Below are 14,949 nucleotides of genomic sequence, written 5' to 3'. Positions count from 1 at the left end.
GACAAGCCCAAGGTTTGATACAACGAGGAAGTTTCTCCGAAACCAACTCAAGATACGAGGAGGATATTTCCAAGAGTGTTTGAGGATATGACGGCAAGCCAAGTTGGGATAGCGTTAACACATCCAGGTAGAAAGCAATCCCCTTTCGGAGCCCATTGATAATATACTAAAGGGTCCATTTATCAAATGCAGAGTTGGAAAAGAAAAAAAGAAAAGAAAAAAAAGAGTTCGCCACTGGTGTGGCTACATCTCTTGGTGCTCATTCCGGGACTCGAACTCGTGACACTCGTATGCGTTATGCCTGTCGTCGAGGAGACTGATTGGCGAATTTAATTGTTTACCAATAATCACTCCGCCATCCAGCCAGTTTGACCTGACCCGTCGACCTAGACGGGCGCCTGCTGGCTGGTGACGGGAATGGAGCTGAGGGGGTATATATGGGATGATTGCGAATCCATTTCAACGAATGTTAGCCAACAACATTGGGATTCAAAACCGCATGGCCTCCAGGACAGTAGTCAGTTCCCGTCATATATATTTGACCTAACCAGGTGAACAAAGGCTACCCAAGCATCGATAATCTCGCTTATCGTAGCACACAGTTTAGTCACTACAGCCTGATAACATGATCAAATTGATCGCACTCTTTTCTCAATCCATCCCACCGTTCAAGTCGGTCACAGCCAGAACAGCGCAGAGTTTCCTACGACCACAGGTTGTGAAGATACTACTCTCATACTCCGTCTGACGATCTTTAATAACAGAGATAAAGTAGCCGAGACCGAGAGCGGATCTGAGATGATTTCGCTCTCTTGTCGGTCAAAGTACGTAGTCTATCTCTTCGTAGAAACAAATGGCGCTTGATCGTGTCAATGTTTATTCTGTGCTTCTAATCTATCGAGCTCTTCTGTGCAGGCGAAGCAAGGCTTCATCCGTTCCGCGGTGTGTAGAATCATCTACGCACTTCCATCGAGGCAGCATACACGCCCCATCTATCCCAACCACAACGACCTCGCCCAAAAGCAAACAACACCCCCTTCCAAAATCAAACTTCATATAACACACACCCGCCTTTCACAACTTCTCAACCAACCTAACATACAAACTCTCCGCCCTCGCCAACACCTCTCTCCTCTCATCCTCAATCCTCGCCTCAATCCACCACTTCCTCCCCACAACTCTCGTAACCTCCACAACGCACAACACCGTCTGCGGCGTCCTCACAGGCCTGACGTACGTCACATTCAGATACGCCGTCATGTACGCCGCGTCCGGGATCAGTCCGTTACTCTTGTTCACGGGGAAAACAAGCCCAATCGTCTCGTCCAGAATCGTGGCGACGATGCCGCCGTGCGAGACGGAAGGGTACCCGTTTACGCCGCTGCGGAGGGTGAGGAGGGCTTTGAGTTGGCGAATGAGGGTTGTTGGGCTGGAGTCTGCTGCGTCGTTGCTGGCGTCGTCGTTGGGTGTGGTTGAGGTGGTGCTTGGGGATGTGGTGGGATCTGAGGATGATGCTGGCGGCGGCGATGACGACGGCCGCTTGTATAATGTCAGAAACGCGGCAATCGTATCCGCCGTGTTGAGTGTCGTGGAGAACAGCTGGTCCTCTGTGTTTTGCTTGGGAAACCGCGAGGGCGCCGTGTCGCGGACCGTGTCTGGTTCATTGAGGTGTGCCGCGCACCAGGGGATGGCCAGGAAATGCTGGACGTCTGGGTTTGCCGACTTCATTGTTGCCGTTTTCCTTTTTTCCTCCTTTCGGGTTTTAGACTTGATGGTCTTTTCTATATCTTTAGACTTTTGCCGTGAGCATGTGAGACAGTCTGGTGAGCGTCCCAGTCTCTATACGGGCGCCTCGTTGAAATGAGCGACTTAGGAGTTTGATGATAAGCGTTGATGGACCCGGTTATTGATGATGAGCTGTGGATGTTCTCTAAGCTAAGAGCTTCAATTGAGTTGGAAAAAGAGCCGAGGTCGTTTTTATCAGATCGGGTCCGTGCGCTAGCCCGCGGCATGTCACCATAGGTATCCAAGGTCGTCACTCTCCTTCTGGTTGGTACGTTACAGAGTTATTGGAAAAACATGGGACGATCAATCACCAACTTGAGATTGAATCTTCTGTCAGGCAACATTTTGTCGTAGAAAGTTTCTTATGAAGGAGCAGGCCGGCGCTGGCAGGTTCATCCCATGCCTTGATCTGCGACTACCTGCCAACCTTCACAATCCCCACTGATGCGCATAACTTCTATATACGGATACTTTGCTACAATGTTACCCTCTCCCAAAGGTCGCTAGAGCATATATCGAAACCCTTCGCCAGCCGTCTTTTTACCGGCCCCAGAACCTACCAAGCCCTCCTCCTCCTCGGCCTCGCCACCAGGGGTGCAAGCGGCGTCAGTCTTGCGGTTCAAGTACGATAGGTAGAACCTCAAAAACAGCGCCAATACAGCCACGGCGAGCATCGCGCCCGCGCAGGCCTGCATCCCAGGCGCGTAGAACGGCGCGTCTCGATCTGGGTATAACCTCGTGCCCACGAGCGGTCCGCATTGCCCGATAATCTGCATCAGCGCGAACCCCCCGCCCTGCCTGCTCTCAGACGCCTGGTTGTTGATGTTCCATGCCACGGTGAGCGTTACGACGTTGAAGAAGCCAATGGCTGCCGGGTACACTGCGAGATACCGCATCAGCGGCGAGAGACCGATGGGTTTTGCTAGTGCGAGCGCGGCGTATCCGCCAGCTGACGCGAGGGCGTGTAGGACAATGGGAATGGACCGGGTTTGCGCGCGATCCGATAGATGTGCCGTGAAGAGTACGGCGAGAAAGGCCAGGAAGTAGGGAGGCGCGCTAAGCCCTTGCGATGCGAGGCGAGAGTGGCCCATCTCGGTGAGGATCTTGGGCAGGAATACGGGTAGAGAGGAATACGCCATGTTGGTGAGGAAGAACATGGCCGCGGTCAGCAACGCCATGGGATCGCACAAGACTGCAAACACTTCATGAATGTTGAGATTGCCGGAACTCTTGCCCCCATGCTTCTTCTGGTTCGGCTTCTCGTGTCGAAGTCGAAGGCGGGCCACCTTTTGCTCCCGCGCAGTGAGATAGCGCGCCGTATCCGGGCTGTCAGGAATGATGTGCCACGCCGCCACGGCGGCGAGAACTGATGGGAAGCCTTCAACAAGGAATAGGAGGCGCCAAGGGGCTATGGGGCCAGATTGTGCATAGTTGGTTATAAGCCAAGCCAAGGAGGACGCGAATGTTGTTGCTAACGGTGCGGCTGCTCACAATCAGTCGGCTGGAACCGTCGTCTGCAGTGACTTAAATACTGACCAGATATAAAAATAGCGGTACGAAATGCCAGTTCCTCTCGCTTGAAGAAAAAGGATAGGTAGAACGGTATACCTGTGAAGCCGGCCTCCCCAATGCCTAGCAACACACGAAGGAAGATGAGCGTAGGATACGAGACGGAGACGGACTGTAGCGAGGCGGTCAGTCCCCACGAGAGGACAATCATGGAGACGTAGATATGCGCAGGGATGAGCTTCCACAGCAGTGACATCCACTCAAAGAAGATATACGAGATGTAAAAGGCCGTCAATGTCCACTCATACCAACCATCCCACGGAGGATTTGTCTGCAGATCCTCGTCCATGCCGGCTATGCGCGCATTGCCAATGTCTGCAGAGGAGGGCTCGTCAGTAAGTCGCAAAATCGCTTGGCTGCTGCTTCAGGATACGCCCATACTAGATCGATCCAGGAAACTGAGCATAAATAGCAGTGCTACAAAGACTACCAGCTTCCGGTCGTGTTTGCGAACAACAGATCTCTCCTCGTCAGGGGCGTAAAGCTGGAAGCTCGCGACGGTGCTGGTGCTCGCTCTTCTCCGTAGCGAAGGCGCTTCATCGCCCCATCCGTCATCAGTATCCTTTGCAGGCGATGCCCTCAAGCTCTTGAGCTCGTAGGCCTGGCCGCCGGCAAGTCGTGCCTCGTGCAAACGCAAGTCCTCGGCATCATCGTCGTCGTCGTCCAGGTCGAGATCGAGATCCCTGTCGAGGCTGAACTCGGCCGTGGTCTGCGCAAAAGACAGTGACGCCTCGCCGGTGCGATTTGAATGGCTAGGTGTGTGAAGCCTCGAAGATTCAGCCATTATGACAGGGGGGGTAGCGTCAAGCGTCCCGTGGGAAACGAGAACGCACGATCACCTTGGAATACGCTCTGCAGGTAAAAGCTATTCAAGTCATGGAATTGGATAATGTGCAGATGTTTGGCTCGCAGGCCGTAGTCCGCAATGAAAGCAAGTGTTCGATCCGCCGCATTGAAGGTTGGCGTTGCCGACGGAGCTAGCTTGAGATTGGTGTCTTGGAGGAGCGAGCTGGGCGCGTTGCTGCTGAAATACGTGGAACGGTGAAAGGATGCTCGAGAGAGGTCCCACGACCAGTGACGTACCTTAGCAAGCTGACCCCTGCTCTACTCCAGCTATTAGTGGAAGGGAAAGCTGGGGATCCTCCAAGGTGTCACTGCGGCTGGGTTTAGCGGATTGCGGGTTGCGGGTGATGGGACGATGTGCGGCAAGATATTGAAGCAAGCAGGGGTAGAAGGCGAAGACTTTGATGATCTCCTATTCTCTCTTCTTCATCTTCTTCTTCTTCTCCTTCTTCTTCTTTTTCCTCTCCTTGTCTGTTTTCGATAAAGTATTCAATTATACAAGCAGACGCCTTCGCTTTGAAACCGTGTCTACTACATTGCCGCGTGGGCGTGCGGCTGATTCGCTTAAAACGGAGGATGCCGTGGCGTGTCATACCTAGACAGCACACGGCACATTGGTACAAATACAGCGTCAGGTCGAGGGGAGCTGTCTCGAGGACGCTCTCCATTGAGCGTCTAATAAATGTCATGGATCATCGCCCTTCTTCCCGAATATTCTCCTGAAGCCGCCTCTCTATGGATCATCGCCCTTCTTCCCAAATAATCTTCTGAAGCCGCCGCCCTTGGGTGTCTTTGGCCTAAAGTCCATTGAAGGTTTATTTTGTAGTGTTGGCGTCTCCTTTTCCGTCCAATTGCCAAGCATGTTGGGATGTTGGGGAAGTGTGCCGTAAGGCAGACCCGCCTCCTTTGGTGAGAGCTGTTGCGGCGACATGGCTGTGGCGAACTGACTCGCCGGTACACTCGACATGTACTCACGGGGTGATGCCCCTCCTCTAGACGTTGAAGGGCCTGCGCTGCGATCGCGGGGCCGGGGTGTCGCGTTTTCAGCCTCCCTTTCCAACTCCTCCTGTTCCGCCCTTGCCGCACCCATGTCTTCGGGGAAATCGCGCACCTCATCGCCGCATACCACAATGTACCAACGAATATCCTCTCCTCGTTGAAGCTGATCTCGCAGCTTCTCGAACCAGCCAGCCTTCTTCCCTGACGAGCTCTTCTTGGCCTTGTAGAATTCATCGCTAGGGGCGCTAGCCATCGCCTTGGTCTCGCTCAATCGTTCTTCGTACCGCATAATTTCCTCCGTTATTGAGTTGCTTAAATCAATGCGTACTACGTGGTCGGCAACGTATGCGTAGGGACGGCTGACGTAGCTCAGGTCAGTCGGGTCATATTCCTCGAGCAGCTTGACAGCACTCCAATCGTTTTGCAAGACGTCATCCTCCTCTGGCGGCACGGTCGAGGCCGGGACATCGTATTCGTTGCGCAGTGCGGCGGCTTTGGATGCCTTGGACTTGTTCCGCTTCTTCTTGTCACGTTGGGCCTCGGTTTCGTCGGGTATGGGCTCGGGAAGGAAGTCGAAGAGAGAGTAGAAGGACTCGAGAATGGCGGGAGACGAGTTTGGCGCAATGATCCATTCGGGGGCGGCATCGTCAATATTTTGGACGACGACAAAGACGCGGATGCTTCGACGATCCCACCGAAAGCCGTGGCAGAGGTAGGTAGGCATTATGGGCAGTCGCGATAAAGCTTGGGACGGGCGGGGAGGGGTTGTAAAAGATAGGACGAAGCGGTATGTGGCGGGGCCTAAGCAGGTAGCTCAGGGGGAGACGGGAACGATAACGAGCGTAGATCGGTGGAGAGCTCCGAGCTGGGGGGGTTGAATGAGAGCTCCTTTTGCCAAAATCGGGGTCGAGTGTCGTCGTCGTCGCTTTCTCGGATTATCGTTGTTCGCGGCGTCGTGGTGAAGATATATGTTGTTGGCTGAGGTGAGCAGGCTGGACGAATTAGACAGCCCAAACCCGCCAGAGAGGTGGAAGAGGCGTAGCGGGTGATGAGCGTTGTACGTCCTATTGCGAGGCGCGTCAGGGAGTACAAGTCCCGAGACGGGATGGAGCAAGAGTGGGAGATGGGAGAAGCTGGCAGTTTGAAAGATAGGGGTCAGGTGTTGTTGATTGCCGGTTCGACAGTAAGTTAAACGGTACGCAATGCATTATTCGAGCTGTGGCCGAGGAAACATAGCTTGTCGCATCGCACGCTGGGCTGCGGCGCACCTGACGCCCAACGAATTGTTGCTCCTGGGGGGGCACGAAACAAAGACTGGGGACCTCGAAAGCGGCGTAGCCTGTTGGAAGGTGAAATTGGAAAGGCGACTTGTGAGTGGCCACAAGTCAAAGGACAAAGTGCAATTCGGGGCGAGAAAAGCAAAAAAAGAAGGGCAGCATCAGACCAGGCGAAGAGAGACAGCGAGGCGTGAGAGGAATGTCGAGAAAGTGAGAAGGGAAGCTGGAGGTGACTGGGAGCTGTGGTGCTGGAGGGAAGGGACGGGAAAGAAAATATGCCAATAAGAAATGGCCGCCCAGGATCTGGCAGGCGCCACCACCCGGGACGTGTGGCCGGGAGGGAGAGAGTGTGTGTGAAAACACCTTAATAGGTGAGATAGAGAGAGAGAGAGAGAGAGAGAGAGAGAGAGCAGAAGTCTTTTCTTCTGGAATTGCATCAAGTGTACGAAGTATGCTTCCTCGAAGAACCTTCCTTACCTTCCTTCTCTCACAGGCGGCTCAAGACTCTGGGGGTTGTCTGTGCTCCGATGGAGATCATGGGGGCTTAGCCGTGGTCCATGGTCCACGGTTCATGGTCCATGGAACACGGGAACAGGCCTTCTTCTGGACATTGCAGACTGCTAGCGCTTTCAAGTGTGCATCAGATGTCACTATTCCTGTGTCCATCCATCCTCGGTTCAATTCGATCTCAACTCGATCGATATTAGACCAAAGTATATGCCAGCAACGTATTCTCCAGACTCGCAAGACTCGGTATGTAGCCATGCATTTACTTTGTACACATACCTACGGATAGAGACAGACAAGATCTTCACAGCAATACTCGGTACGGATAGCTATGACATGCATGAAACTAGGACCCCGGAGCTGTTTCCCGACCCTGAATCACCCCTCCCTCCCTCCAGTCGCAGGCAATTGCTGGCTTTAGGTAAGCAATTAAGGGCCCACCCGGCATGCTACCTCACTCTTCCTTCTTGCCTTCTTGCCTTCTTGCAGCGTGCGGCTTGCGGCTTGCCTCAATTCCGAGCTGAACCTTGGTTGCTTTTGTCAGTTGCAACCGAGGTTTGAGTTGAATCATTTGCAGGAACGACGCACTAATAGTTGAGTTCCTTCCTCAAGGTACGTTACCTGACGCCCCAACTTGAGTTGTTGAGACGACAACTCCAATAAGGTACGCCGTTTACGAAACCGAGACTCTATAACCAACATCAACAAAGCGATCAATCTTGCCTTTACATTCCATCTTAACACAGACAACATAATTACCTTTGACACAACCTTCAACCTTTGGGCAACTTGCGAGGCACGCCATACAAGCCTCAAAAGCACTCGTATTCGAACCCAAACCACTGGGGGCCAATCAACAGCCACAAGATGATTTGAGATTCGCGAATGGGGGCATACGTGTTCAGCACAACTCTACTGACGGCACGGGTTTCAAGCCGTCTTGAAACTGGCCAGAGGGAACCAGAAAGCTTAACCCCTGCCCCGCGGCCCGGGTGCAGTCCACACGTAGACGTCCCGAAGCACTCGTATCCAAGTTCGAACCGGCGGGGTAACAAAATGCAGTCTCTCGCGGCTCGCCTTGTCATGTCACTGTCTTGTCTGTCTCGCGCGCCGCTCCCGACGACAGAAAGCTGTCAAGAAGCCCGGCTGACATTTCATCCCTCCCGGCCCGAAGCTCACATGCGGCTGCGGCATCGTGCGCACAGTCTTCGACCTTTCTCGGATGTTGTAACAAGATTGCGGAGTACACTGGTCTTTGACACACAATCACGGTGCTGTGTAATATGATCAGCGGCAATGAAGACTGAACACCAAGCTGCCATGTCTTGATCTGCTACATGGATGCCAAGGTAGTCTACTTCATCGTAGCTTCCATCCCATCACTTGGCCTGCCGATCACCAAAGAGTAACACACCCCACAAACGCCGATCCGAGCAGCAGCAACAGATTCGAAGCTACGCCAGCCGCCGCACCCGACGCCGCACCAGTCGACGTCCCAGCCGCTGTGCCACTTGCCGCACCCGTCGCCGAGCCCGTTCCCGTACCAGTTGCTGTACCAGCTGCAGCCCCTGTCTCCGCAGGCAACGACGAACTTGGCCTCCCAGTGATGAGAGACCCGGTATAAGGCGCAGGGCTCGTGAGGGGAGAACACGTTCCGGTCGCCCATTGAGAGCTCAGAATAGACATCAGAGCTGTAGCTTCCCAAGCCCCAACATACTCGGATTCCGTGAGGATTCGGTGGACCGCCTCGACCTTGTCCAGCCCTGCAGTAATGGCCACAACAACAGAGCGTGCTTCCACGAAGCACGTGTTGACGGGCAACTCCTCGTCCATAGTCCCGGTGCTGAGTGATGGGGTCGACGTGGATACGTGGCACCGTCCGTACTGATCCGAAAGCACGTCGCCGCCGCCGCTGCCAAGGCGGCAGTCCCAATATTTCACGATGCCGGATGTGGCCGTGTTGCTTCCGACCCAACTGGAACCTTCGATGTGGGTGACGTTGGCCGGCCAGTAGCCCTCCTTTTCGCATGCCGCATCAGCTGTCGGGCAAACAACTTGGTAGGTTGCCATTGACCTTTCGTACGCAACGACAGATGCTTCGAGACTCCCGGTCGGATGAGTGTCATAGATGAAGAAAGGTCTAGCGGATGATGTAACTCGAGGAGCTCTTTCGCTGGATGTCGATGTCGCGGTCGTTTGCGCGATGGCAAGAGCCAACATCGCCGAGACGGCGGACAGGAGCGACGACGTCTTCATTGCTAACGGAAGGATTGCTCCCAGCGCGAAATGTGACGATGTTCTGGGAGCCGGGCGGAGGCAGATGTGAGTTGCTAGTATTGGCTTTCACAGGAGAACCTAAGCTCAGTGGGACGAACCGGCCTCCTTTTAAAACACCTTTTCGATGAAGCTTGGCAAATCTGTTGGTTGTGACTTCCAGTGAAGTTTGCCTTGAACCAACGGGGGTCGCGAACCGAAAGGGACTTCTGCGCGGAGGAGGGTATTCTTCCAGCCATTAGGAAGACTGTGCCTGACAGGGGCCCAATGTAAAAGGCGCAGGAGCAAGAGCTTAATTGAGATATGCTCATGGGTCCGGTGGTGAAGGAAGAAACCCCAGAAATACGAATTGATAGAGGTCATTCCGGTTGACTTCACGATACCAGTTTCAGAAGACGTTGACAGGAACATCCATATCGACCCGACTTGCGACTTGCAAGATCAGACACAGCCTTCTGCCTCTCGATGACTCTGAAAGAAAAATTGGGTTATCACCAAGTGATGTCCTAAGACCTTACTTAGTAACTAAGGGGGGAAAGGTGTCACTGCGATATCCATGGCTGCTTGTGCCGCTCAAGCTTGTCTATGGGGAGGGAAAATCCCTAGGTGATGTCGTCTAGACCATCGTAAAAGCTAGGCAGGGCAGACAACGACAACACTAGGAATGATGGCTCTGGGTTCGAAGCGGCACAGCCTCTGCCGCTGCTGTGCCGCAGAAATTACGAGAAATGAGAACAGCTCGCCTCATCGTCTTGCTCATATCAGAAGAAGGTGAGGTTGCCTTTGTATTATATCTCTGGAACCAAGTTACCCTCGGCTGGGTTGAGCTTTGGGCCGAGCTCCAATTCACAAAGTCCTGCCTGCGTAAAGACTAGTCCGAGATTTACGAGAAGACCTCGGCGGAGACAAGCATCCTTTCTCCCCCGATCCGATGCGGATGTTCAAATCCTCGTGATTAGTGATTCTCCTCTATTCACGAAATTGTGGTCTGCCTGGCGTTTGATAACCCCCCCGGTAGCTCCATCAGCAGGCGATTGGACGGCTGCTTCGTACAGCTGAAAGAAGCTTAGTCGGGCCGCCGGGGCTATCCTGCTAGAGGTAGGGACTCGGCCAGGGGGTGGGATGAGCTCAGGTCAAAATCTCTCAGGGCCATCCTAGAAGCTCTTTTATCCGCACTTTAATTTCTTGACCATCGTCTTTCCGACCGCTCAAGATCGGGTCCTAGGAAGACTTTGGATGCCTGCCGGTTCATCAACACGTCTGTCGACGAAAAGCATCAGTTAGAGATCGATCTGGGCATTTCCAAGATTCCCACTTCCCAGGTACTGCGTGCGGGCGTTGATGGACCATTCCCCACCCCAGTCCAGGTCGGCGACTACAGGGTATCAGGTGTTGATCTACTTCCCCTTTTGAAATTTCTGCATCTCAATGCTGAGCAGAGAACTCCATCTTTTGATTCCGGACTTCTTCAACATCCGAAAGAAAGCCTGCAGGTGATAATCCATAACGACGGAGGACGGAGATGCAGTTCCACCCTTTGCCCAGAGATAGAGATGAAGATAGCCTTTCATCTCCCCCCTTCGTCTCCGGTCTCCATAACGAACGTGGTCACCACACACACCAGTGACCACACACACACCAAAACGGCCTGGCAACGGGGGGGGGGGGGGGGGGGGGGGCGCCCATGCTTGCGAGTTCCTGATTAAACGGGCGGGTGAGGCAGACCAGCCCAGAGATGGTGGTGCGGCGTGCGGCGTGCGACCTTTCCGTCCACGGGAAGGGCTTGCCGCTTCAGCCCTCTTGCTAAAAACAATACCAGACACAGTAAGGCGCCGCAATGGCGCGGTTGGGCTATGTGTGTTAGTCCGTCCCTTTCATTCAACCTTCTAATATTGGACCCTTTTGCTGGCGTCTACTTTACTTTATACGGATAGCCCATCTTGGACAAGCAATTGGGTTTGCGGCTTGCCGTTGACGAGATGAACCTCTACCGACCGTCGACAATTGACGATTGTACGGATACGCTGCAGCGTTTCAATAGGCAATCAACTGTAACCTCCAAAAATTCAATTTCAGCCCGCGGGCCCGCAGTTTCTCACAAACCCTGTTATTGGGTAAGTCGAACGTGGTAGCAATGTAGCATCCATGGGTGGCCCTTGTCAAACTGTGTCCCACTGCTGGTAAGCACTAGCAACCGAGAAAGCAGAATGTCGTGATGCTCATTACTGACTTGGCAATCTCTCTGCTTTGTCACCTTTGACTATATTGCCTCATTGGTTCCTTTCCGCGGATCAATTTGCTCTGGGAAACCTTTGATGCCAATCCATGAGGTCAGTGTCCTTTGGAGGCAGGTTTTCCCCTCCTTCTTCAGAAAGAGAGGAGGAGGGCCTTGATACATATATTCTGCCCATCTCGTACCCGACTACGGATAAGCAGAAGCGCATAAGAGCTGCCTGGGGCGATCCGCTCGCCTGCATGGTATCATTAACGCTTGTCTCTTCCCGCAGAAGATGTATCCATGCTGAACACTTCGTACGTGTGGCCAGAAATCACAAACATGTGTCTTTGCTGCGCCCAGCTCCCATTCCCCAAGGGGCAACGGCGCATAACCGCTCATGTCAAGCTTTCGTGGCTGTGCTCCATCGCGGCTAACCCATGCGAAGGAAGCGCGGGCTGGACCTAGGTATTTTACACATTACACTACCTACACGCATTCGTTTCTTCCGCCCAAAATCCCACGAACCCACGGCAAAATTGAGACGAGAGGTTTAGCGCCTACGGTAGGCAACTGGAACCCTGTAAGGCTTCAGCCCGTCAGCTCAACCATCAATGGTGGTTGGTCCCGTTTGAAAAGTTTCTTCTTCCTCACGTTCTTCTTCTTTCTCCTCGCCCGTCAGCCATCCACCGCCAGGGCCTGCTGTGGTCTCGACCCCGTTCTCCGGGACCCCTGCAATATCTATCTTCTGCGGATACGCGAGTTGTGTGGTCGATTCAAGGATTGGGATCCCGCCCCGTGCTGGCCGCCGCCCCCTCTCCTCTACTAGTGTAGCAAGCTAGCCATGCCATGCCCTGCTCACTTTCACAATCTCACTCTCACCTTCGCCCAGACGTTGAAGAGAGTTCCAACCATCAGCCCAAAGGATGGGTAACACGGGGGCCCTTTGCCTGGGGTCAGACTTTACTGCAACGCTAGACTAACATGTCTTCCTACCCGTGGCCACTCCAGCTCCTTCGTTGATCTACCTCCTGCTCCTCCTCCTCCTTCTCAATCCCAGCTCATGCTTCTCCCGTCCCGCACCTTGTCCAATCCTTCCGGCTCTTTTCTGGTGCCTGTATGTCTGTCTCTCTCCCTCTGCCTCTTATGAGTACGGTCAAGTACTTAAAAATGGCTCCCAGGGTAAGGTCCCCGCTTGTTTGCTTCCCTCCCTCCTCTTGGCTCTTCCTTTCTCTCGGTTCTTCCCATTTTCTCTGGTTTGCTCCGTTCAAAAAAGCTTCGACCAAAGATCCCGAGTTTTCGATCCCACCACAAAGAGACTAAATCATGGCTACAACACAGCAGCAGTACGATGAAGGCCCGGAGCTGGCACCTCAGCACCAGTACCCCGAGGTCTACCACCCGCCTCCCCAGCAATCCTACTCTGCCTCGCCACAGCCGGAACCCGTCACGCCGATGAAGCAGGAGGGCTCGACGTACGGGTACCCGGCCTCCGGCGTCGACCAGTCTGTCTACGGCGGCGCGCCGTACCACTCCGCTGCCGGCGGGGAGACCGCCCCTCAAAAGAACAGGAAAACCGTCTGCGGCTGCACGTTTCTCGTCTTTCTTCTCTCCGTCATCATCGCCGTCTTGGCCGCTGCCGTCATCGGTCTGGCGGCGGGTACCGGCGTCGAGGCGAGCCGGGCGAACAACGCGATCCAAGAGCTGGCGGCCATGTCGGCGTCGGCGACGAGCGGCGGGACGACGGCGACGGCGACGGTAACGGTCACGAGTGCCTCGGCGACGGCGACGGGGTTCAACGCCCTCACCAACGGCTGCACCGACTCGAGCGAGACGACTACGGGCCAGACGTACACGACTGACTTTTTCGGCAAGAAGACGTTCACCATGTACTGTAAGTTTGACGATCGAATCTCTCCTTTTTTTCTTCTCGGACCTCACACTTTTGGTACAACTTGCTGACACGCACCTCAAAAGGCAACAAAAACGCGCCCAACGCGCCGTTGATGTCCCTCTTCACGGCAAACTTTGACAACTGCATGGACGCCTGCGCGGCTTTCACAAATTACGAGCCCGGATTCGAGGGCAACGCCACGTGCGCGGGCGTCAGCTTCATCCCGCTGTGGACGACGAGGGAGGGCGCCGTCGCGGGATCGGCGCCGGGCAACTGTTACCTCAAGCCGGGGAACCAGACCAAATCTGGCTTGGAGACGCCGAACATCGGGACCGAGTGCCACGCTGCCATCATGAGCTGATTTGGTTGACGATCTTTTTTTTTTTTTCTGTAATAAATTATTGAAAAAAGTCCCAGGCCTCACTCAATTGTTACTTTGGAGCTGTGGTTGTGAGATTGGGTTTTTGGCGTGTGGCGTGTGTTTTTCTCATTCTATATACCACTTTTGTCGGAAGAAATATTACGTGTACTATTTGAATACACATTTTTGGGGGCGTCAAAAGGAGATATACATAGCATGTGGACTGGGCAGAGATACCTGCCGTGACGGTCAAATGGCATATGAAAATATTTCTTTTTAGCCGCTGTGTTGACGTATGTTTTCTGCGATGCTCTACATGGGGGTGTCATATTTCACGCCTTGGCTGGGCTTCAGGGGGCATTCAATCACTTAAAGCGTTCAAACAAAAAACGATACAGGCCGCGACGAGGAAGTGTCCTTGGCTACATTTGTTCGGCGCAGAAGATCGAATGAGAGCGAGTGGGAGGTGAATATGAGACTGTGATTCTCGAACGTGAGAAGGGGCAAGATTTCGGAACGGCTTAGATGAGGCTCACTGACAGGAGACCAACAACGCGGCTTGACGATGAGTAGGACGACATCATCAGAAACTATAATCGGCACACTTATTACAACAGTATATCTGGAATGAAGAATCTCTGGGGGTTAGATACACGTACTAAGAGCTCATCGCGTTAACCAGCCGATTTGCGTATCGGCATGAGGGTCGCTTATGGTGAAGCGCTGTATCGAAACAACGATTCGACGTCAATTTTGCCGTTTGCTGAATGGTCGGTCGGGGAAAAGGACGAGCTGTGAAGATCTTGAATAAACACCAGAGGCGACCGGAGAATAGCCAAATTACTCATAACATCCGTCGCAACGAAGTTATATTTATGGCTTCGCGTGATGCGTCGACAATGAACATGAGTGATGATGAGTGAGAGCTGTCATTTGATAACACAGAGCGAATTGAATGTTTCTATATTCGTGCTTTCCTTTTACAATAATTCTTTTGAAAAGTTACGTGTAGGTCTACGTTTCCCCTTGTCAGGTAGCAATGCGGTCACTCTTTACCCAGAGTCCAGACGGACGCTATTATCCCTCGCCATTCCTTCTCTAGAAGACCTAAAATCCCGAAACTGGCTGCCTCATGGGCGATTGAGAGCGAACATTCCACTACGTTAGCATATGAGAAGCAATCACTCGAGCTAAGCATCTAAGTGTTGCTGAAACGGAGTTGCAC

At 53.4% G+C, this 14,949-nt stretch overlaps 5 protein-coding genes across 5 annotated transcripts; 1 reads left to right on the top strand and 4 right to left on the bottom strand.

Moving 5' to 3' along the window:
• Window positions 1–854: 854 nt before the first annotated feature.
• On the bottom strand, window positions 855–2,080 carry BDP55DRAFT_666390 (thioesterase superfamily protein). Its single transcript, XM_060575105.1, has one exon. It carries the CDS (start codon window positions 1,726–1,728, stop codon window positions 1,075–1,077), a length of 654 nt encoding a protein of 217 aa, XP_060428820.1. The 5' UTR covers window positions 1,729–2,080; the 3' UTR covers window positions 855–1,074.
• Window position 2,081: 1 nt separating this feature from the next.
• On the bottom strand, window positions 2,082–4,404 carry BDP55DRAFT_666388 (major facilitator superfamily transporter). The gene is made up of 3 exons (XM_060575104.1): window positions 3,736–4,404; window positions 3,322–3,669; window positions 2,082–3,268 (listed from the first exon to the last, which is right to left on the bottom strand). Exons 1-3 carry the CDS (start codon window positions 4,136–4,138, stop codon window positions 2,289–2,291), a joined length of 1,731 nt encoding a protein of 576 aa, XP_060428819.1. The 5' UTR covers window positions 4,139–4,404; the 3' UTR covers window positions 2,082–2,288.
• A 526-nt stretch (window positions 4,405–4,930) lies between these two features.
• Window positions 4,931–5,920, bottom strand: BDP55DRAFT_632875 (uncharacterized protein; the record flags this gene model as incomplete). Its single annotated transcript, XM_060572481.1, has 1 exon — window positions 4,931–5,920. The coding sequence occupies one exon, from the start codon at window positions 5,918–5,920 to the stop codon at window positions 4,931–4,933; it is 990 nt and encodes a 329-aa protein (XP_060428818.1).
• Window positions 5,921–8,375: 2,455 nt separating this feature from the next.
• On the bottom strand, window positions 8,376–9,236 carry BDP55DRAFT_729457 (uncharacterized protein; the record flags this gene model as incomplete). The annotated part of the gene is made up of 1 exon (XM_060579570.1): window positions 8,376–9,236. The coding sequence occupies one exon, from the start codon at window positions 9,234–9,236 to the stop codon at window positions 8,376–8,378; it is 861 nt and encodes a 286-aa protein (XP_060428817.1).
• Window positions 9,237–12,795: 3,559 nt separating this feature from the next.
• Window positions 12,796–13,724, top strand: BDP55DRAFT_632873 (uncharacterized protein; the record flags this gene model as incomplete). The annotated part of the gene is made up of 2 exons (XM_060572480.1): window positions 12,796–13,363; window positions 13,447–13,724. The coding sequence occupies 2 exons, from the start codon at window positions 12,796–12,798 to the stop codon at window positions 13,722–13,724; spliced, it is 846 nt and encodes a 281-aa protein (XP_060428816.1).
• Window positions 13,725–14,949: the final 1,225 nt, after the last annotated feature.

The sequence above is a fragment of the Colletotrichum godetiae genome (assembly GCF_030913485.1).
Source record: "Colletotrichum godetiae strain CBS 193.32 chromosome Unknown BDP55scaffold_24, whole genome shotgun sequence".
In the NCBI taxonomy this organism is placed as follows: domain Eukaryota; kingdom Fungi; phylum Ascomycota; class Sordariomycetes; order Glomerellales; family Glomerellaceae; genus Colletotrichum; species Colletotrichum godetiae.
This window is presented reverse-complemented; position numbering and strand designations above follow the sequence as displayed.

Excerpts from the sequence above, each read along its gene's own strand:
- BDP55DRAFT_666390 (XM_060575105.1), bottom strand. The coding sequence starts at position 1,728 with ATGAAGTCGGCAAACCCAGACGTCCAGCATTTCCTGGCCATCCCCTGG.
- BDP55DRAFT_666388 (XM_060575104.1), bottom strand. The coding sequence starts at position 4,138 with ATGGCTGAATCTTCGAGGCTTCACACACCTAGCCATTCAAATCGCACC. Across the intron at positions 3,670-3,735 it reads CAGTTTCCTGGATCGATCTA|ACATTGGCAATGCGCGCATA; the intron begins GTATGGGCGTAT and ends CCTCCTCTGCAG. Across the intron at positions 3,269-3,321 it reads TACCGCTATTTTTATATCTG|CCGCACCGTTAGCAACAACA; the intron begins GTCAGTATTTAA and ends GATTGTGAGCAG.